This window comes from Eufriesea mexicana, unplaced genomic scaffold (assembly GCF_001483705.2).
Source record: "Eufriesea mexicana isolate 0111107269 unplaced genomic scaffold, ASM148370v2 scaffold1837, whole genome shotgun sequence".
NCBI classification, from domain to species: Eukaryota; Metazoa; Arthropoda; class Insecta; order Hymenoptera; family Apidae; genus Eufriesea; species Eufriesea mexicana.
The window spans coordinates 715,710-737,750 of NW_016909955.1; the positions used below are offsets into that span (position 1 = coordinate 715,710).

General features: G+C 54.4%; 1 protein-coding gene across 1 annotated transcript in view; it reads left to right on the plus strand.

The window, feature by feature from the left end:
- Positions 1-22,041, plus strand: part of cpx (synaptic transmission protein complexin) — a 196,271-nt gene that overhangs the window by 58,620 nt on the left and 115,610 nt on the right. The window contains exon 2 of the mRNA XM_017902697.1: positions 12,254-12,340. Coding sequence (XP_017758186.1) covers positions 12,286-12,340 — 55 coding nt within the window. The 5' untranslated portion in view covers positions 12,254-12,285. The remainder of the gene's footprint in view (positions 1-12,253; positions 12,341-22,041) is intronic.

Here is a 22,041-nt window from a genome sequence, read left to right on the forward strand (position 1 = left end):
GGAGACCTCGCGGTTGGCTCGCGTTGAATATTTTAACGTCTCGTTCGCTTATTCGCGGAGCCTGCTAAAGGCCTGTCTCCGTCTGCCTGTCGGAAGTCCGCCGTGCCAGTGACTGTCAACCCTCGTGACAGCTTCATGCTGGAATTTCGCCCGCCGATGTCACGCGATTGCCGGAAAACGCGAACGAATGTCTGCTCGCTTGCCGATCTGCTCGATGGACATCGACGGGGTCCTCGGACAAACGAGAGGAACGCTTCCGGTGCGTGGCGGGAGAGATTCGCTCGGCCAGTAGCGCGACTCGACGACTGGGCCGACTCGCAGTGGTCGGAACGACGTCGGGTCGATCGGCGAAGAAGCGACGAGCGCGGAAACGAATGACTATGTCGCGAGGATTACTCGATCCGATCGAATCGGTTGGGGACCCCTGGCAAAACTACACCGGTGCCAGTTAAACAGAGGCGGGCAGCCAAGCGAAGAGGGACGAAGGGGGATGCCGTGACTTGGACTAGCACCGAGTATCGATCTCCTCTATTATTAGTTCGTCGTCGACCCCCATTAAAATCGTCAGAAACGCCGCTCGTAACTCTTTTCAGACTTCGTTATCGGATATTTCACCACGGATAACGCGTTTCACGTGACTGGTGGCTATAGCCCGCCACCCATAGCTTCCTTCTTCTTTTCCTCTCCTCGAATCGCGTCCACCGCCTGACCACGAGGACCGAGACCCCTTCGACTCGCCGAATCGGTTTCGTTCACCGTGTCCAGCGTTCCTTCCTCTCATGCTCGTTTGTAGTACACGAATTTCGCTGTCGCGAATATCGTTGCCCGCGCGTATTTCGCGGACAAACGCGAAGGGTATGGCTGAGGAAAAATAATCGTATTCCGGGGGATGTTTTCTGCTCGGCGAAGCGACGTTGTCCAGGGGAAAGATATTCGGTGATGTCGAGGTAGGCAGGAGGAGGCTGGCTATTTAGCTGCTAATATAAGCTTACCGGGGACTGGCTCGGTTCTGGAAGCTTCGTCTATCCCTCTTGGTAATCGCAAGCGGTTTCGCAGGGAGGAATAAAGGGGTGGGGGGCGAACAATGCGGCTCTATAACACGGAGCAGTTCGAAGCGGTATCGATCGAGCGTTGGCTACGTGTTTTCCTCTTTCCGATCAAATCGTTCTTGCGTCTCGCGGTTAACGTACTCCGCCTGGCGTCGTCGCATCGATGGACCTAATTAATTCCGTACTCGTTCCGCTGCTCCGCGGCCGCGCAACTTTGTCGGGGTAGTCGTCGAATTTCGCAGTTCGCGAGGCAATTGGCCGCGCGCGGAGCACGGTAAAGGGGTGGAAAATATCGGGAACTATCGCTCCGACGACGACGGCCGCGGCGTCGTTGAACACCCGTGCGAGGTAACGTTAAAGCAGCTAAAGCGGTATCGACCGAATCGCGCGTGCTTCCGTGTTCGGGCTTAGCCTCGTCGGAACGCTGAATCGGTGCATCCCGGTGCATCGCGAGCGATACGAATGCATCGCAGCCTCGTGGGAGCACGGCGAGCAAAGTATAGGACGAATCGATAACGGGGCTGCACGTACGATAACGTTCGTGGACGTCTCGAGGAAATATCGTTGCTTTCGGGCCCGGCGCGACGCGTCCGTCTCGTCGATTCGTCGAAATTCCAGCACAGAATCGCTGCAACGACGTTTATACCCGGAAACCAGTCGAAATTTCGACGTGTACCAGACACCACTTTTCTCCTTTTATTTCCTTTAACGAAGGGAAATATTTTCGCGGAATATTTCGCGTCGCGACGCAACGGCGCAAGCCGGCTGGCTCGCTTTGATACGAGTCCCGCGTCGCTTCGTTGGCCTCGGTGGTTAATGGAGAGCTTTATGAAAAATCAGGGACGAGATCGCAATCAGGCACGCTTTTGAATCGAGCGATCCGATGCGTCGCGAGAGACGCTTCGGGGAGACGCTTGGGGGGCGAGACGTCGCGACATCGAGACATCGCGATGCGTGCGTCGGGCTCGGAATTCGAATAACGAACCAATCCCGAGAATTATTCCTCGAGGAGAATATCAACGTCGGGTTATTTCCTTCCCTCCAAAGTCACGGTCCTCCTCGACGATCCGCGATTCCTGCAGCAGTTACAGTCTATTACCCGAGTGCGTACCCTCTCGACGGCGAAACCGGAAGCGCGACCCCCAACGTTCGAGGGTTACAAAACGCTCCGTGTTACGAACCGGGAAAAGAGCGGAGCGGAGATCGAACGACGATCGAATCCGCGTCAGCGTCGCGGAGCCGAAGAAGGCATACCGCGTCGGAGAGCTGCGCGCCGCGGGCAGCCGTTCCTCGTCGATTCCGGCTGCAATTAAAAACTTTGTTCGGCGATGCTTCGTGCTCGACGAGGGTGAAACAACGAAAGCTGAATTACGCGAAATTACGGCCGCTAGTCGGTAGTTAGAGGGTGCAATACGGCGCGATACGGAGGGGAAAAATGCGCGATACGTCTCGCAACGCGAAAGTTTATTCCCGCAACGAGGGTGCTGCATTTTCCTCTCCTTTTTCTTCCTTCGCCGACATCTCGGAGATGGCTGAGAGTTTTCCTTATCGAGTCACTCGTTACGACGTTGTCTCGAATACGACCGGGGGTTGGGTTGTCCTCGTGAGATACACGCCAGGCCAGATGTTACGCGCTTTTGCGCGAGTGGTCTAGTTACGGAAACGGACCGAGGGGCCAAAGTCGACTCTGCGAGTTGCCGGAAGTTCGTTTCGGGGATCCGCGAACGGGGCTGCACGGGGTTCGATATCGCGGAAGCAGCCCCTATGCGGTTGCGTGCGGTAACAAGCGGAGCCAGGATTTTCGTGCACGAACGGGAATACCGTGAAATCGAGATCTCTCTAATGGTGCTTCTTTTCCCTTACCCCTTCTCCCGCTTCTCCCATTTTCCTCCATCTGCTTCTCCTCGCAGTCTCGCTTTCCCACATGTAGGAGAATTCGGGAAGGAGCTTTTCACTCGGCGCTACGGCGAGAACGAGTAGCGACGAGTGGATGGCGGGAACGAAGGGCGGAGAGAGGAAGGAAGGAAGGAAGGAAGGAAATCCCACGCGACAAGAGAAACGAGGTGGTCGTTACAGGAAAATAGGGATACCGAGGAACTATCGGAAGAAGCGTTTGTCAGAACGTTTCATTGGAACAAATCGCGGTCGATCTCCCGCAGGATCTCTGATATCGCCGCTGCAACCCTTAATATTTCTCCGTTTCGCGTGAAACGCGTAACTCTGTCCTTTGTTCCGCTTCGCTTCTGCTTCTTTATCGTCCGCCCCGGCTGTCCTCGTCTTTCATTCTCTCCTGGAAAAACCGTCCGCGAGACAATGGCCACGATACGTCTTTGCCGTCTGCCAACCTTTCTTCCTTCTATCTCTCTCTCCCTCTCTCTCTCTCTCTCCCCCTCTCCATGCAGTCTTTGTTTTTCCATCGAACATCGTCTTCTTCGCTTTTCCCGGCAAAGCAGCCGGAGGAGGAGGAGTGGCTCTCTCCTCTCTTCTTCCTCGACCCGATTCTTTACGGGTCACGAAGATTTTTTTCTCTTCGTTTAATCCATACGTGACTTTCCATCTCTCGTGGTGGATATTCCGAGGGATCGCCGGAAGACCGGGTGTAAAACGGGGTTATCCGGAGGAAAATGGACGCTTTTAAATGGCGGATACGCGAGCGGATCGAGAGGTGCGCCGATCCGGTCCGTTCCTAGCATTCTTCCTGCAAAATTTATCGGAGGCCGAGCGATTCCTCTGGTCCCGAGCGGAGCCGACGAAGATATTACATTAGGAGGAGCGAGCAACCGGCGATAAACAACGCCGGATCGACGCTCGTGAGTAACGGGTACGGCAAGTTCTCCCCGGTCGCCGGGAATCTGTATCCGACAGTGTATCTTGCCTCCGCCTCCGCCTCTTTCTCCGCTTCTGCCGCCGCCGCCTCCCGTGGGCTTTGAGTTATTACATTTTCCAGCGAGGCTGTAGCCGAGCGAACGGACAAAAGGATGTGTAAGAGCGACGCCGGGAAATATGGTGTACCGACTGTGTATCGGGAAATTGTAGCACGTGTCGCGACACGAATCTAACACGTTTTAAACGAACATCGAATCGATACCAGAGATCGAGCATTGCCCCGCTGTACCATTCTCGTCCAGTATCTTTTGATTCTCGGCCATACCCTCGGCGCTTGATTATTAGTACCGAAGAATACCGAAGAAGAGATTTCGATCGAATCAGGTCCTTAAAAATCGACGAGATTTGGCGAAAGAAGTTCGGCAGCATACGTCCCGATTAAATCCATCTTTTCCTGCTTGCGGTCGCGAATTTTCTCGCGCGAATTCGAAGAGATCCGCAGAACGCGACGGGAAAGCGTTGGCCGAAACGAAATCTCGAAAATCCTTTGACTCTCGGTCATCTCCTCGTGCGTTTCCACGTTGGAAAAATTCGCGAATAATCGCGGATCGCGCGTAATTATCGGTACCAATGAGTACCGTGATTTCGATCAAATCAGGTCTCTAAAAATCGGCAAAATTTGGCGAAAGAAATTTGGCAGCATACGTCCCGATTAAATCCATCTTTGCTTACTTCCCGTCGCGAATTTTCTCGCGCGAATTCGAAGAGGTCCGCAAAACGCGATGGGAAAGCGTTGGCCGAAACGAAATCTCGGAAATCATTTGACTCTCGGTTATCTCATCGCGCGTTTTCACGTTGAAAAAATTCGCGAATAATCGCGGATCGCGCGTTATTATCGGTACCAAAAACGCGATGGGAAAGCGTTGGCCGAAACGAAATCTCGAAAATCCTTTGACTCTCGGTCATCTCCTCGCGCGTTTTCACGTTGAAAAAATTCGCGAATAATCGCGGATCGCGCGTTATTATCGGTACCAAGGAGTACCGTGATTTCGATGAAATTAAGTCTCTAAAAATCGGCAAAATTTGGCGAAAGAAATTTGGCAGCATACGTCCCGATTAAATCCATCTTTGCTTACTTCCCGTCGCGAATTTTCTCGCGCGAATTCGAAGAGATCCGCAGAACGCGACGGGAAAGCGTTGGCCAAAGCGGAATCTCGAAAATCCTTTGACTCTCGGTTATCTCCTCGTGCGTTTCCACGTTGGAAAAATTCGCGAATAATCACGGATCGCGCGTGATTAACGTTGTTGAGGTATACGGAGATTTCGATAGAATCAGGTCTCTAAAAGCCGGCTAGATCGAGCGAAAGAACGCGGCTTGGCCGCATACTTTAATCGATCTTTGCCTGCTCGTGGTCGCGGGTCCGTCGCGCGAATTCGCAGAGATCCGGAGCGCGACGGGAAAGCATGGCGGAAAACGTAATCTGGAAAATAGAGCCGCTTTGATATCGACGCGCGTGTTCCAGAGGAACAGTGGGAAAAAGTCGGTCGAGCGATAAAACCGAAAAAAGTCCGGCCGTGGGGCGCCTTTGTGTGTCCCGGTGTCGTCAGAGCTATCCGCGATGACTCTGAAAACTCCATGTGCTTGGATTTCGCGTGCGAATTTTCCTTTTTTTCCAAATTTCCAAATCCCGTTGCTTTGCTCGTCGGTCGGTTTGCCGGTCGGCCTTTGTCTCCACCGTGCGATTTTTTCCTTTTACTTCGCTCCCTCTCTCCCGTGTTCCATTTTGCCAACGAAACATCCGCATGAAAACCATTCCGCGTATCTCGTCACCGTCGTCGGACTCTGTAAAGAGATGTTTCTCGAAATAACTCGTCCATCGAATTCGGAGTCAAAATTCCAAGAATTCGGGCCTCGTTGGAGCGCGTCGCTTCAGAGGCTAAAAGGAACACGCGTAAACTAACCTGGTTGCGCTCCGTGGCCTGGTCGCTGCGGAACTCGGTTAATTGGCCGTTTCTTAATTAACTTCGATATTTAATCGCGGCTCCGAGTGTTTTCCTGGTCGCCGGACCATGCTAGTCGGCGGCTGGTTCCGCGGAAAACTGCAGTTTACTTTTCACTCGAGGGTTGAATTATTTCGGCCGGAAACGGCTGCCCGTAATTCCAAGCCCAGTCGCAAGCGATGCTCGAGTTACGTATCTATCGGGCTGGCGCGTGTCGTACGAACATTGCGGCAGTACCAAATGTAACTTTTAACAACTGCCGTGTGAAGTTTCCTTGGAAAATAATTATCGGAAATGCAACACGGGGCTGCGAGTCCGAGTTTCCGCGATGACGCGAGCCCCGCTTCGATTTCGAGCTCCATTTGCGCATTTTTCGGCTCCTCTAACGAGATATCCAATAGCTAATGAGACACCATATTTCTTATCGCCATTATCGTTCTTTCCTACGATATCGCGTTTTTAGCAGCGAGTTACGCGAATCGCGAGATCGTTATCGGTCCCGCTAGTAATTACTTTCTTATCGCTGCGGTTAATGACTAATTAATTTTTCCAACTGGGTTTTAAATTTTTCCACTTACCTGGCTGTCGTGAACGGAATATCTCATAATTTATACGTCTCTGCTATTTTTGGCTGTATTAATTTTCGCGCGTTAATCTCCCGCGTCACCGAGTGGAAAAGGAAATTATAGCGGACGTGATACGGAAAATCAGGTTAATCAGGGATCCTCTATTAATAACGACTGCCATTAAATATTATATCGCAGTAAATTTCGGTTTTTCGTTATCGTTACGCGAAATAACGATTCTTCGGGGATCGGATTCGATTTTCCAACGCTTTGCACCTCTCCGCGTAGTCGAACGATGAAACTCCGTGGGTGGTTAAAAGTCGAGGTATTAACAGGCGCGATAATTTACCACTCGACCCACGAGCCACCCCGCGGAACGCTTGGTCGAAGCTGCGCTCGCGTTCCATAGATTTTTTCCGAGACTCTCGAAACGATAAACCGCGGTTTAGCAGTTTTTCGCGCAGCGTCGAACCGCTCGAAACAGCCAGGATGAAATGATTAATGAAAGCCCCGTGCCCCGATGTTACGAGACAGCGGAAGACGACCCTGACCGGATCAGTTTTGATGGATCGACCGATCGCGTTGATGGATCGCGGCGTAACACGACTTCTTACTTATGCATATGCGCTCGCTGATTCCCGAAACCTTGCGAATTTATCCGCGGGAGGAAACTTCTCGCTCGAGATAATTTCGAATCCCGAGCCAGCTGTTCGAGTCCCCGTGGAGACGTGGTATATTTTTGGTAGACCGGTTAAAGCGGAACCGAGCGAAATTCGAAACGTCATTGGATATTCACGATCCGGCTAACGATATCGGGAATCGGGAGCGTCGAGTGATGGATGCCTGGTGCTTCGTCCATACCTAGGACAGACCCCCGACGGGGATCGAGAATCGAGTAACGCGCTAATAGAATCAATTCACCAGAGGATATACGCGATACTCGCGACGTTTCGCAGCCTACGAGACGAGCACGAGATTTAAGGCGAATCCGCTCGGTTGGAAACTGTGCTCGGGATTAAATCGCGAGGATGGCGACACGGGGACGGAAATAAACGGAGCATGAGCGACGGAAGGGAAAAAATCGAGAGGTGTTATCCCGTGGTAATTGCCTCGGATACAAAGTGTCCAACGATTCGGCGATGTTTTCGACTTTCGAGAAAATGAGAAAATTCGGAGTATCCTCTTGTATTTTTCGTGACTTGGAACTGGTCGGAAATACGATGACCGTAAATTAGAGACGGGATACACCGTGGAATCGCGAGGATTCGAACTTTATCGTTTAATTCTCGTTCGAGGGAATCCTACCGAGTGCACTATCTGTCCAGGAGGCGACGAATGCTCGCATAATTTTCCGCGGAGGACTCCGTTCGTTTGTCTTGTCGCGGAAACAAGCTCCGCTGTAAAACGGTCCGTCTCGTAAATTCTCCTCTCTTCCATTGTTTCCCAATTTCGGGGAGATAAATTCTTATCGCCCGAGAGCGACTGGATATGACCCAAATTGGCAAGTTTATTTCCACCGAGGTGTTTGGCTGCTGCCAAGTCTCCTGGACTTTCGACGCGGTCAGACGTCCGTCGGAGTTACTGCGAACCCGACAGTCCTCTTTGGACGAGTCTAGATCCTGCTTCGAAAGAATAGCCAACTGTCGATGGAACTCGATATAACGCGGTTAACTCGGCATCGATGAGACGCGGGGTGAAGCGAGTGGAAGGAAATCGGTGGAAACTCGAGTGCCTCTCGAGGCGTCCAACTTCTCCATTAGCGGCGTCATTGTACCTCGACGAATCTCGCGCTTCCGTCGACAAGCTGCTGCTGGGAAGCTCGGTAATCTGGGCTGCGAGGGGATGGAGGCAAAGCCGGGAGCAATCGTGTACCGGGGACCATCGCGAGAAATCGAAGGCTAGACGCGGAGACGACGGGAAATCTAAGAAAGTGCAGGAACGCCCACGACTTCCGGCTCGGTCGAAGTTCGAACGACACGCGCCGCCTTAATTTCGCGAACATCTCGAGCCGGGTAACGTCACGTTCGACCTCGTTCCGCGACTCGGTGGATTCGTGGCTTCGCTAATTGCGCCTCGAGAGCGGTGTCTCGATGTCCGCGCCGCTAATGGGATTCTTTCCGCGGTTCTCCGAAGAACGCGCCGACCTTTGCGCACTTTCCTCCCTCGTATTTCTCCCGAGCGGAAGAATTAAATGGGGCCGCGGTGGAACCGCGAAGCAGAAGCCGAAGGTTAACTGTTAGAACCGTGACCGCGATCTTCCGCCGACGACGGGGCGACGGAGGCCGAGACCCGTGGAATAAGGGAGAAAAAGGGGCGGAGAAGCGGAAAAAACCGGGCGACTCGTTAGGCGAAATAAAGCGGAGAAGATCGGCGGGAAGCGGAGCGATAATTAACCCCGGCTAAACGGAGATGCAGATACCGTTCTTTCTGGTCACTCTGCAGATCCGGAAGCGAGATTGTCGGCGCAGTCGAACGCCGAATCCGCGTCTCCGCTGTATTTAATTAGTGCACGGGATCGAGGAGCAAGGATGCCCCGAGGTGGTCCGTGCTCTAACGAGACAGTCGTTCTCTCTTCCGAAGAGTCCTCTCCACCGTGTTTCTCCTTCTTTTTCCCCCCGCCCCCGTTGCGCCCTTTCTTGCTCCGCTAGGTACTCGACTCGAAGCTTCTTCTCTCCGTCGCGGACGTCGGAATTGCGCCGCGACGTCGACCTTCCTCTCCCCGGCTCTGCCCGGAAACGAATGGCTTTTCCACCGTCGCTCACTCTCGCGTCGTTCCGCCACGCTGCTCGAATAATTTCTGGAATTCGTTAATTGTAGTGTCCCGAAAGTACCGCTCGCCAAGTGGAATCCGGCATTGTCTCGGCTCTTTTTCTCCCGACGGCTTTCCGCGGACGGCGATGAAAGGGAGAAATGCTCGCGGTCTTCCGGGCAACGTTCTTGGCCCGATTGTCAATTAGTCGGGGGCGATCCGTCTGCCGGGTTAAAAGGCGAATCGCGGTTAAACCTTGGTCGAGGCTGTTGACCCTTTTGGCGCTTTAAACGCCCCTCGGGAACGGATTCTCCGCGAGCTGCCACGATTCATCGGCGGCCAAATAGCCGGCCGATGTTCACTTTAGTTCACTTTTGACAACGGCAAATATTTCTCGTGCTTTGCGAGCGGTTGTTTGTCGAACGGCCAAAGGACGATCGCGATATCCTTTCCAGACTTTCCTCCGGTTTGTTTAACCCCGATTTCCCACTCCGCCCCTCCTCTAGGGGTCTAGGTACTCTTTCGAAGGATCGAGTTCCAGCGGCCATTCGATCGCGCACGTCTTCCGCAACCATCGCGATAACGATCCTCGGGTCGGTGAAAAACACGGGCGGCAACTTCTCCTGGGCGTGATACGATTTTCGATTCACGGATTGGCAAAAACCCGATGGAAAAGTTAGCGCGGATCGTCCGTGGCGAAGATAGCCGGGAAAGGTTTAATCGTCTGTCGGGGAAACAAAAACACGGCCGCGCAATTCCGTATGGATGAGCGGTAGCGCGTTTAAGCCGTATCGGATTAGGAGCGGCGATCGAAAAACTGGAGGAACTTCCGGTGATGGCGGCGGCGGCGGCGACGGCGGTGGTGGATTCCGTCGGTGGAGGGAAAAACACGTAATATCCCGGCGAAGCGAACCTCATCTTGTCCATTGTCGCCGGGATAAAGTTGTCGCGCGTTGTTGGAAAATCACGGGGAACGGGACGTGGAAGGGGGCGAGGCGCCGAGACGTCTCGACGCCGGTTTACCGCTGCTTTATCGGCGTCGTCTTCTCGCAACCGTCCCGCTTCTCGTCGCCAACCTTCCGTCCTCTTTCTTTCCCGTTTTCCATGCCCCCTAAACGCTTCTTCCTCGCTCCCCCGATCCTCTATCGATCCTTTCTACCCCGTTTCTTCGGATGGCCACGAGCCACTCTCCGCTTTAACCGTTCCTGCGGCAGACGTCGGATAAGCGTCGCCGATGGACCCGGCGTCGGAACGCCACCGATCCAGACGAGTATTCCTCGCGAGGATGCCGTGGAATTGCTTCGACGTGTCCCACGCAACCTCCATCGACCCCCCGTTCGAGGAGGGTTGCGCGCGCTCGCGTTATTCGCGTTCGTCGTGTACGCTTGGCGGCGATACGCGGGGGCCGTGATTCGTCTAACAATTCCATTTCCTTGGCGCCAGACCGGAGACATTAACGCGTTTCCCTCGGCAAGGGAATAGAATTCCCGTTGCGCGCGTGACGCCTGCATGCGATAATCGCGCAACGATGCGACGCGTGCGGCCTGCGGAACGCGCGATTTAATTAGAATTCGCTCGCTATCGCTCGTCGTGATTCCGCGAGTCACCGTTAGACGACTCCACTCGATAGACACCGTTTCCACGCCGTTTCCACGCCCTCTCCACGACCTCTTCCTTCCGCGAGACGATCTCGCGAGTGACTTGTTAACGAGGGGAACGAGGGGAGCAGGGAGGGTAAAAATGAACGGGAGAATACGGTACGCTTTATCCAGCTGTTCCTCGAAACGCTGGCGGCAACCCCTCGACGTCCCGACGCTTCTTGCAAGGTCAGCCGAAAGCACGGCTGGTCTCGGCCGAACCGGTGACCTAGAGGTTTCCGTTAAACCCCTCGACGTCCCGACGCGTCTTGCAAGGTCAGCCGAAAGCACGGCTGGTCTCGGCCGAACCGGTGACCTAGAGGTTTCCGTTAAATTATTCAACGCGCTGACTCGGCGGTTTTCGCGCCGATAAGCATCGTCTCGTTACCGCTACGCGTACTATCCTAGCCGTTGCTTTTCCGCTTCACTCCGCCAGGCGAGGCACTTGCCTCCGAAGCGTCAGTCGCGAGATTAAAATATTCCTCGCTGCTGGCCGAATCGAGGACAACGTCGACACGCTGATCCCACGGGAGGCGTATTTCATTTTCGGTGTCGTATCGTCGACCGTGCGAGATCTCGCGTGGCAGGTCGACCGGGAGACGAAAATGAGGGAGAGTCCGAGGGGATGCAAGAGGATATTTCCAGCAAAGGTTTCCCCTCGACGACGATTAGTCGAACGATCCTCTGACCCGGGGACGCTCGAGTTATCGATAGAATTGGCTGCGTTATCCGGAAGGAACGACACGATCGCGAGAAACGGCGGGCGGGGGGACGAAAGGGGGGGAAAGGTGTCGCGGTGCTGGGTGCCGCGAACAGGTGATCCGTGGTTGTTCCGCGACATTTATTTCCATAGCGATCGTATCGAGTGCCCGGAGGAACGGGAAAAATTCCGTTTCTCTTTTATTCGCCAATGCTCTACGCTTGGAAATTATTCGAGAATCGCGGCGGTCGTTTATTTCTCGGTTTCGGGCGATAAAAGCGCGTCTTCCCTCGGATGCCGTTTCTTCTCGCCGTCACGGTTCCAGATATTTTTCCACGTTTCGTTCGAACGCTTGGCCGAATCGTTTTATCGAAAAGCCGATTTCTCCGCTATCGGTCCGTTTTCTTTAACAAACCGTAGCGAATTCGCGCGAATCTCTCGCCGCGAGAGCGCCATTTCCACGGAAAAATCGCGCACCACGTCGGGCCACTTCGGGCAATTTCCAATCGGATCGAACGCGGTATTACTTTCCATGACGTGATAAAACGGATTTACGAGCCGAAAATCGTATAACGTTATTACCGGAAACGGTTATTTCTTTGGCCAGAGAGGTCTCGAGACACGTAGAAACGCGCCACCTCCGGCTATCGTGTCCGATGTACTTTAAGGCGAGATCGTTGGCGTGACAAATTCTTCCGGTTCTAAAAGAATCGTTGGTGTTGCAGGTCTACCCCAGTGACGAGCACCGAGCACCGAGATGGCAGCTTTCGTGGCGAAGCAGATGGTCGGCAACAAGCTGAACGCGGTTAAAGGTGAGTCTTTTCTCTCTCCGAAATTTGTCTCGCATCGGTACGATCTCCACGTACAACGTGCTATTAACTCCGACGAGCTCTACCTGAGCCGACGATAAAAGAAACAGGCGGAACGGGGAAAGGGCTGTGGGATCCGAGACTAGCAATTTCTGCGTAACACGGCCGAATGCAATTACGCTGGACAGACTGACAGGCAATTTACTAATTCGTGTTCGGAAATCGTTGATCTCCGTTTAACGCGGAGAAAACGAATTAACGGCGAACGCTCGACGCGAAAGCGATCGACTCGGAAGAGGGAAAGACGTTTCGTTTCATCTAACCACGTCCGCCTCGGGAACGCCGCGCAAAGTTTCCGAGGTCGCGTGATAGAAACGCGGGAAAGAGACACTCGGTGGATTCCAGTAGTCTAGGTGGACGATAGGCGCGGCAAGGACGATCGTGTTTCTCGTATCGACGATCGGACGGCTCGCGAGTGCTTCCGATATGAACCGGGGAACGAGAAGACGATTGCCGGCTTCGTTAACGCGATCGTGACGAATTAATGGCGCAAACGTGATATCGGAAAGCGGCGCCCGGGCCACGCGAAAAGCACCGTTTCACCGTGTCTTGATATATTTCTTCGGCGGAGGAACATCGGTCTTTCGGCGGGTAATTTAGCACGCGAATTAAGATTGATCGCTCGCACGGAGCAAGCAGGAAGGAAGAAAGCATCGGGGCAAATGACGAAGCACCGTCAGCTCCCCGTGGATCGGCGGCCATGAGAAAAAATGATTCGTTCTCGCTAGCGCCGCGCCGACGCGTTGTATTTTTACCCCATCGATCCGGGTTAAAAGAATCCTTCCTTAACGCGTGCCCGAGCCGCTGATAATACTCGAAATAGAATCTTTATCCGCGTTGCAACGGTGTCCGTTTAATGCCGTTCACGTAACCGTGTCGGCGTCGCGTATAAAAAGCCTGGCCGCGTGGCAACGCGAGCCACCACGTTAATAAGCTCGGCAAACGTGACTCGACTCTCGACGTTTTCGATTACACGGAATAATGTACTCCATTAAAGTTGCGTCGCTCGCGGAGCGACGGCTTTTTCGCGAAGGCTGCTTCAGAAGGACATCGGAAATCATCGTCCTGCGTTGTCGAGGACGAGATTAGAGCGAATGACCTGACCAAACAGGCGGTCGAAGCGTCGCCAAGTGTGGATCGAGCTGTCCAAATATCGATATCGAGTCGTTGCTAACTCGACTGAGCTCTCGTGACATCCGGAAACGTCGAAGATCCTTCGCGTAAGATCCGTGGGGGGCCCCCCAACGGAGGTTACATTTGTAGGAATAGAAGTACCTTCGGTAAATACCCAACTCCCAATATTCCGTCTCCAACGGAGAGGTTGGTTAACAATGGTGGCCTCTTTGTCCGGCTTGATGATGGACTGTTGTTCCTGCAGTGCTGGCCTGGTGGTATCCCCGTGGTCGTCGTTGCTATAGATGGGGTAGCAGGTAGAAGAACGACGAGAAAAGGAAGGGATGCGTTTCGTCCTGGGCCTGCTAGCGAACTCATCGGTAAGCCTTGCTTAGCAGGCTCTGCCTTAGACACTGGGATACTTGGGTGTCACGGGAACTTCTATTTAAGTGAAGTCGTCCTCGAACCTCCTTCAAGTAGGAATCCATCTATTGGCGAGGGTGAGAACTTGGACACTACACATTATTATGCGGTTTCTACGGTACTGCCGGTTGGTATCCTGTTGGCTGTCTCGCTACGATAGGTAGCAGACAGAAGGACGCAAGGAAGGGATGCGTTTGGTCCTGGGCCTGCTAGTAGACTCGTCATTAAGGTTTCCTAGCAGGCCCTGCCTCAGACGGGGAATAACTAGGTAGCATAGGAATTTGTATTTATGAGAGTCGAGGAACCTCGAACCTCCGTTTTCCGTCTAACTGTGAGAGTGTGCCCGTTGGTCGCTACGGATGCTCTTCGAGGTAGGTCGCGACGGCCACGGAATTCCGCGCGGGTCACCGATGCGTGTTCGTCGTGAAAGATGAGGAAAATAGCACTCGACGAACAGGTTGCTTAATCATGGTTATTCGAGTTAGAATTACGAGTTGGCTAGTTAGACCGGGAATCGAAGAGGAGCCACCGCTAGGCCGAGAGTCCACGCGTCGCAGGCTGACTTGTCGGCTTGCTGGCAGCTTGAACGATGGCCCGCAATAAAACTTGCGTCATTAAGGGAAAGTTTCAGCCCCGCGAACGCCACCGAACACGGGAACGAACCGTATCGCGCGGGAATCCGTAATGGGAAACGGGGACCTTCGTCAAACGAGCCAGCCCCGACCCCGAATCTTTCTTCGGGCCAACCTTAACTCACTTGGACGCGATCAATCCATCCTTCCTGTCCTGGCTCGCTCGGCCTCCTCCCATCCCGATACCGCGAATTCTTCTTCTTTCGCCAGCCTTACACGCGTCCAGCCTGGAACGGTCCAGGACTCTGCTTCGATCCTCTCGACTTTGAACGGGTTGTCTCGTTCCTCGGTGTAATTTCCTCAACGACTCCCGATCTTTCACCGATCCTAACAGGGCAAACCTAGGATACGACTGTGAGACGCTCTTGGATAGTCCCAGGAACGCTTCCTGGACACGATGGCTCTCAATACTCCCTGTCATTCGCGGCAATTTCCACGGCGAGTGACACGGATCCTCGGCGCGAATCACGGTTTTTAATCGTTTCCACGGCAATTATCGCGGTTTGTCCGTCGCGATGTAAAGCAACGACGAAGAGAATGGGGTCGGAAGTTGCAAGTGCCGGAAAGCCCCAGTGGTTTGTACGGGGGCGCGACGGGGTTTAGCGGGAAATGCGGTGAGAAAGTTTCGTGGAGCTGGAAGAGTGGACGAATCGAATGGCAATTAGTTTGGGATGACCCGAATGCGGGATAGGGGAGGAGAGAAAAGTGGAGAGATAGGAGGGTACGAGTGGGGAAAGGGACGCGCACGGAGGTATCGTTGGGAAAAAGGAGGAGGACGGGGTGGGAAGATCATCGAACGGGGGTTAGGATGGTAAAAAGACGGCGCAAGAAAGGTAGGAAAAAAGGGACGACAGGGGTGAAGAGAGATAAGTAGGCGAGGGAGACAGCAGGGGTGTGCGAGTTAAAGCGAGATATATCGGAAGGCGGAGGGTAAGCAAGGCGAGGGTTAAAGCTCGGGTGAAAGCGGAGAACGATGGACGAAAGCCTGCGGAGATTGCTAGCCGAATGACATATATAAATTCCGAGCTGGCCTCCTTTCGCACCCCTGTTCCCTCTCTGTGCCGGAGCATCCAAACTGCGGCAAGTTTTTCCTCGGTCAGCCGGTTAATTGAAATCCCGTGGATCGATCGACCGCGACCTACGCCACTGTGCGGTCGCTCGTTGCAAGTCAGCCGAATGGCTTTGGTCTTGGACGATCGGGGCAAACGTTCTTGCGTTTCCTCCAGATGCATTTTTCGCGCGATAAAACGGGCTGGAAGGCGATAGGGGATTCCGTGGAATATCGCGGATCGCGTTGCGTTCCCGAGGATATTTGTCAGCGGAAAATTTGACGTTTCCCGGGGAAATCTTCCTATTTCACGGCACTCGTTGTCTTTCCACTTTCAAACCGGATTCGCGGTTCGAAGGAGCACGATAATCCTATTCGCGGCGGATTTATTCGCCGTTCAGCGATACGACTGCACTCGAAACGGTCGGTACTCGAACGGCAAACACCCCGTCGACTATTAACCGCGATTCACGTCGAATCGGAACCCGATGAGCTGTGCGCGTCGATCGGCAGGAAAAATATAGGAGACCCGGGGGTTGCGCGCGAATTACGGGTGGGACGCGTTTCGACGGCTTTGCACGGAAAATCGGCGAGACGCGCGGAGCGCGGAGGAAAGGGGCAGAGCGGATCGGCGATAAAGCTCGGTAGACGGAAAACAAACGCGACCAACGCAACGTTCGCGTGGAGATGCTGGAAATAAACAACGGAACGATTATGGTAAGAGGCCGGGGGCAGGGTGGAGTGGTAATACGCGCGTGAGCGACGGTATTTATGGCGGCTGGATGCGAAGATAATTATCTCTGGCATTATAAATCACGCAAATGGTATGCAAATGTCGGTGAATCGTTTCGATTGGCGAAACGAGCGCGCATCGTGGTCGCCGTTATCGATGGTTTATTCGCGGCGTTGACGTTCTCCGTGCCCCCCCTGGCGTAACTTGCAAATATTCCAGCAGCGAGATTGGTACACGGGGTATCGGAGCGCGGGTAAACAGGAGTCGCGAGGTTTCCCCGCCATCGAAGTTTACGATGGAAACGCGGTTCAAGAGCGGAACGAGAGCAAAGGATTAAACAATATTTGTTCTCGCGTACGGGCAGAAGCTGGCGCTCGCGCATGTGTCCGAGGGAAGCTCGGTATGGGCAGGAAGTCGCTAATGGGGCTCAAAGGATTTGCCGAGGAATTAAACCGAGCATCGCGCCCAACTTTCTTCGATCCCAAACACTGCCAACTTCTTTCGATTTCCCGTGTGCTTCATCCGGTCGTTGCAAATCCGAAAAATTACATCCATTCGGCTTCGGAGAACTTTCCTCGAGCGCGCGCTGGACCAGGCTCGCAGAGAGGATCTAGATCGCGTGGATCGGCGAAGGAAACTAATTACCGAGCCGATAACCCGTTCCTCGATCGTCTCGCGTTCCACTTGGCCGGCTCGGACGTCGCTGCGTCAATTATCTGCGCGTATCCGGGCTCGCATCTGGGCCGAGGGCGGAGGCCGAATTGCAGCGGATCCAGGTTGCGGTCGGAACTGGCCAGAAGGTAGTCGCGATGCTGGTCGACCGACGCGTTCCTCGTGGTTCGTGGGCGACGCGGTAGAACGACAGTCGCCCGATTTAAACCGACTCCCACGCGCCAACTCTATTTACGATGCGTCGAGTTCTTCTTCTCTTTACCGCCGCTTCGCCCTTGGCGCGAACAAAGGCCGCGCGGGCCAGGAAACAAAGGGCCGCGAGCCGGCGAGCAAACTTTCCCGCGACTTATTCCGCCCGGCTGTGAATTATTCCTCGTCGCGCCGTTCCATCCAGCGCGCTTTCCTCTTCTCCGGCGTCGATCCAGCGCCAGCGCCGGGGAACCGAAATGGCTCGCGGCGGTGCCGAATTTTTATAGCTCGACCCTCGTCCGAGGTAAGGGCGTATTCCGCTAAAAGCGACAGGGACGAGCGGGAGACACGCGTCGTTGGCAAAAGTGTGCACTCGCGTGAGCGACAGGCCGGGACAGCCGCGCCGTGACGGCTCGTCGAAATGCCTGGACCGGCACTCGAATAAATCACGTGGCGCATAATTAATCGGAGCGATTGTTTGTCGCGTCGCGTTATCGATGAACAGAGCCCGTGGCATCCCTCGATTTCATCGGAATGCCGGCCAACGCGAGAATACCCCAGGATTTTCCACCCCCCGTTCCGCGTTTTCCAGTTGCTCCGCGAAGAAGCCCGATTTCCGCGGGCCCGTCGAGGTTTTTACGATCCCCGCGCCTCGTTTAATTACGGGGGAATAAAAACGATCCTCGATGCCGTGGCGCAATTTGAAAATTAGCTCGGAGAGGATGGCCGGCGCGTGCGGGTGTGGCGCGTGACATCGAGCGCGAACGATCCGCGGCGAGTTATTAAATTAACCGGTGACGGGTGCGCAAAACGAGCCGGAATAATTAAACGTCACTCAGCGGCGTCGGTAAATCATCGTGCAAATATAAAACAAACGGAAGCGAGGTGCCGGTAACGCGTACGCAAATCGACCACCGTCCGACCGCGATGCAACGCTCGGCCTCTCCGCGCGTACCGCGATATTTCCAAACATAATCCCTCTCACGGTCCATCGGTGGTTTCCGTCGGTTTAACCCTCGACGAGAGAAATTAAACGACGACGGCGATATCCGCGACGCGACGCCAGGGGGACGACGGAGGGGGTAACTGGACGGAGAGGAGTTATTTTTCCCGCGCTAGGATGTCGGTAGCCGGGACGAGCAGGAAGAAGCAGGAGCGACGAGAAGTCGGAGGCAGGGTGAAATAATTCTCGGGGTCGCGCATTGTGCACCCGTGACCCTTATCTCGGGATTGTGCCGCGTTAAATAAGAACAAAAGCTGCGCTTTTGTGTCCGGGCCGCTTTATGCCAGCGCGCCGCGTTCTCGAGAGTTCCGAATTAATCACGCGGATACTCCATTTGCTTGGTTTCTCGTCGCCAAGAATTCCCGAGGATGCTTCTAGGGTAGTCTCCACCTCGCTCCCCTTCCTTCCTTCCTTCCTCGCCCCGCTCGTGTCCTCCCTCCTCGGGCAATTAGACACCGGGACGAGAAAACGAACGCGCCGCTTTTGCTCGGCCCGATCGTTTGCCAGCCAATTAGGACGACGCTTGTTATCGCTCGAAACTTCTTAATTCGCGCGCTCGCTTATTCGCCGCGACGTCGTCGGCGACGGAGTCCTGTTCCTCTGGACGTCGCGACGCTCGGGATCCGCGAGAGAAAAGGCGGCCTATGCGCGGGTAGACCAGGCGGGTTTTTAGGCCGGGCTGATATCTGGAGGCCGAGTTTTCGCGGTTGGACGCGCACGAACGTATCGATCGCGGTTGGCAGAGGTGGCAGGGATAAAACGCAGGGTCGTTGTAAGGTGGTGCACGGGCTAAAAATAAGTAAGCGGCCGTCGCGACGGCGGAGGCGGCGAACGAAAAACCGCGGCCGTTTTGCGTATTCCGCGCGAACAATTACGCGTCGGCGAATAAAAGCGCGGCTTTCTCGTAAAAATCCTCCCGGTAGAATTCTCGGCCGGGCACCGGCGCGTTTCTGGCATTCTTGCTTTTCACGCCACGGGTTTACGCTCTTTCTTCTCTCACCGTCGCGTTAAATATCGCGCAACGTCGCGCGCGTTCGGTCCGCGCGACAACTCGCGGGATGATCGCGGAAATTACGCCGGTCGACGAGGATATACGACGCGATTAATTCTTCATCGCGGTTAAAATCGATGAATTAGAATCGGCGATGAGGTTGACGCGACGCTAAAATTGACGTCGGATTAGCGTAATCCGAAATCGACACCCGCGGAAATTATTAATTAATAATATATGTACCAACGCCGGTGTATCTTCGTTGTCGGTAATCTATCCGAAATTAATTACACCTCGATAATCGAAACCCGAGTGTCGGTCGACTAATGGCGGCTCGTGCCACGTCGGTCGCGCGCGATTCGCTCGCGATTCATCCGCCATTCGCTTCTAAATCGCCTTTTAAATCCGCCTAACGATCCGATACAGCCGGGGGTCAACTCGCGATCGTCTCGAATTCAACCGAGAGACGAGACACGAGAGAACTCTGGATCGTCGTCGCGTGAATTTCTCGGAGAAATTTCGAAAGCCACGCGCGAACGAGAAGCGCCCGAAAGGATATCCCTTTACGTTCGCGGGGAATTTTTTGGCCGTTTCGTAAATGCGGCTCGTTTATCTTGCGACTTTAATTTCGGCGAAACGCGACACGGCCGCTGCGGATATTGCTGTCGCCAAGACGGAAGGGGAGAATAAAACGAAACGGTTTCCATTTATAAAATCCGCGTGACGTTTTCGAACGATCGGTCTCCGGCCGACGAATTTCCTCGGATCCTGGCGTAGGAACGCGCTGTCGCGGGTTCGCGAGATTTTTCCCGGTTGCCCGAATTAACGCGCGCGAATGGAATCGGTGGCGGACAGCCGCGGCGAAGCCGAGAGGCGCGGTATTTCCATAAAACCGGGCACAGGGAATGGCGACGGTTCTTGCGTTACACGGAAGGCGTGTTTCGCCGATATTTAATTAAATCCCCGAGCTGGTGGGTGGAAAGTTGCTTCGATTGTTGGGAACAGTTAGCAACCGCGTTTACCGTCGACCATCGGACATTTCGCCGACACGGACAGTCCACGTGGCCGTTTCCCAGCATCGGAGCGCCGCAACGTTCCGCGAAGCAATTCCATCGGCCGATACTATTAACCGATTGATTTTCCCGGCCGCGTTCGTGCCGAGGGAAAATTGATGTTGCCTCGAGACGAGCGCGGCCGGCTCCTGACGGCTCGTCTTCGCGAGCACGCCAACCAGCCTATTTATTTTCGCCCCGCTCGAACCGTGCCAGCGATCGTTCTTGGAACTCGCCGCGACGCGTCCTCTGTCCAGGAATTCGCTCTCTGGCCGACTCCCTTATCCCGGCGCGACTTATACGTCGGGGTATATTTCAAGTCGCTACCACGCTGACACTTCGTTTCTCTTGCACCTCGCACCACCCCGTGGAATCCTACTCGGCATTGTCCGCAAAACCAACGAAATCGGGAAGCTCGGCCCAAAAAACGTATTCACCGACGCTGCAGTTTCCTCGAGTCGTCGTTTTGCTCCGCGCGGAATCTCCTGGATTTTCTTCCGCGTTTCCCTCGCAGCAGAGGCAGCAGCAGCAGCAGCTTTTGGCAAGAGTCTTAGAGGAATTTTAATCGGAGAGACCGAGCGTGTTTGTACGTTCCCGACGTTCCTTTCGCGTGTTTCTCGGCCAACTATTCGGACGGTAGAAACGTTTCGGAAATGGAAGAAAGAATCGGAGCGAAGCTCCTTCGTTCGACCAAGCGTAAAGAGGATGGTCCGGTTTCCGCGGCGAGAGCTATTACCGCCTCGTCTTCCTCGATACCTTCGATCTGCCGTGGATCGAAGGAGATTCGGACACGCCCAAAACCGGCCAACTTTCCTCTTGCAGGCAAAGTTGCAACGAAAGCCGCGAAGTAGCACGCCGAAGATGAGAAACTCGAGGTCGAAAGCTCCCGGCCGAGTATCGGGTCGGACAGAGCACGGCTCTCCTCTTCTCCTAGGGGAATCGGAATTTCCGTGGATCGGGCGGTTTTCCTCGTTCTCTAGACACACCGCCATCATCGTCGTGGTCGTCGTCGTCGTCCGATCGATACCGGACACGCGAGCGGGCTCGGGCCGTTTCAATTTTGCGGAAACGCGGTTAAATCGGTGGCGGTAGCTGCCCCGCTAACTGAAACTTTGCCCGCGTATTATCCCCTTATCGAATCGCACGAATCGAATTACAATTTTCCGAATCGCCGCGACAACGTATTCCGAGCAAATCGGGCTCGAAATCCTCGTTAACTAATAGCCGGATCGTTAAAATTTCTCATCGTCCGGGAACCCGGTCCATTGACCGATCGAAAAGCCATTGCACGCGCGCGTCGCGGTGCCGATCGTGACCAGGGAGTCGTCGGGATCGGGATCAGCGCGGCGGATCGCGCCGCTAATCCCGTTAACGATCAACGCGGATTCCGCCGAACGTTGGATCCACCGCAGTGGTCGGTTAATTATTTTTCCCCCGCGAGTCGGGCTTTTTCAATTGCGACCGGATCAACGCGATCGGCGTAACCATCGGCACGCGCCCGCCGGCGATCGTTAACGTTGCGAGCGTAAACGCGTCTGCTAATTATACCGATCGTTGTCGCTGTAATTATTCGGCGTACGTCGCGTGTCTAGTGGCCGCTACGCGCACTCGATGCCGATATGCTCGGCCGTATCGAGAAGTTTGATCCCGTGCGGGGGCATAGTTGCCGCGAGTTGGTAGTCGAAGCGGCGGAGAAAACGCGGACGCGGTATTCGACGAACCGTAATTTCGGGAAGGAGAGGGATACGCGATGGAAAAGTTGCCGAGCAAATTCGCCAGGCATTCGAG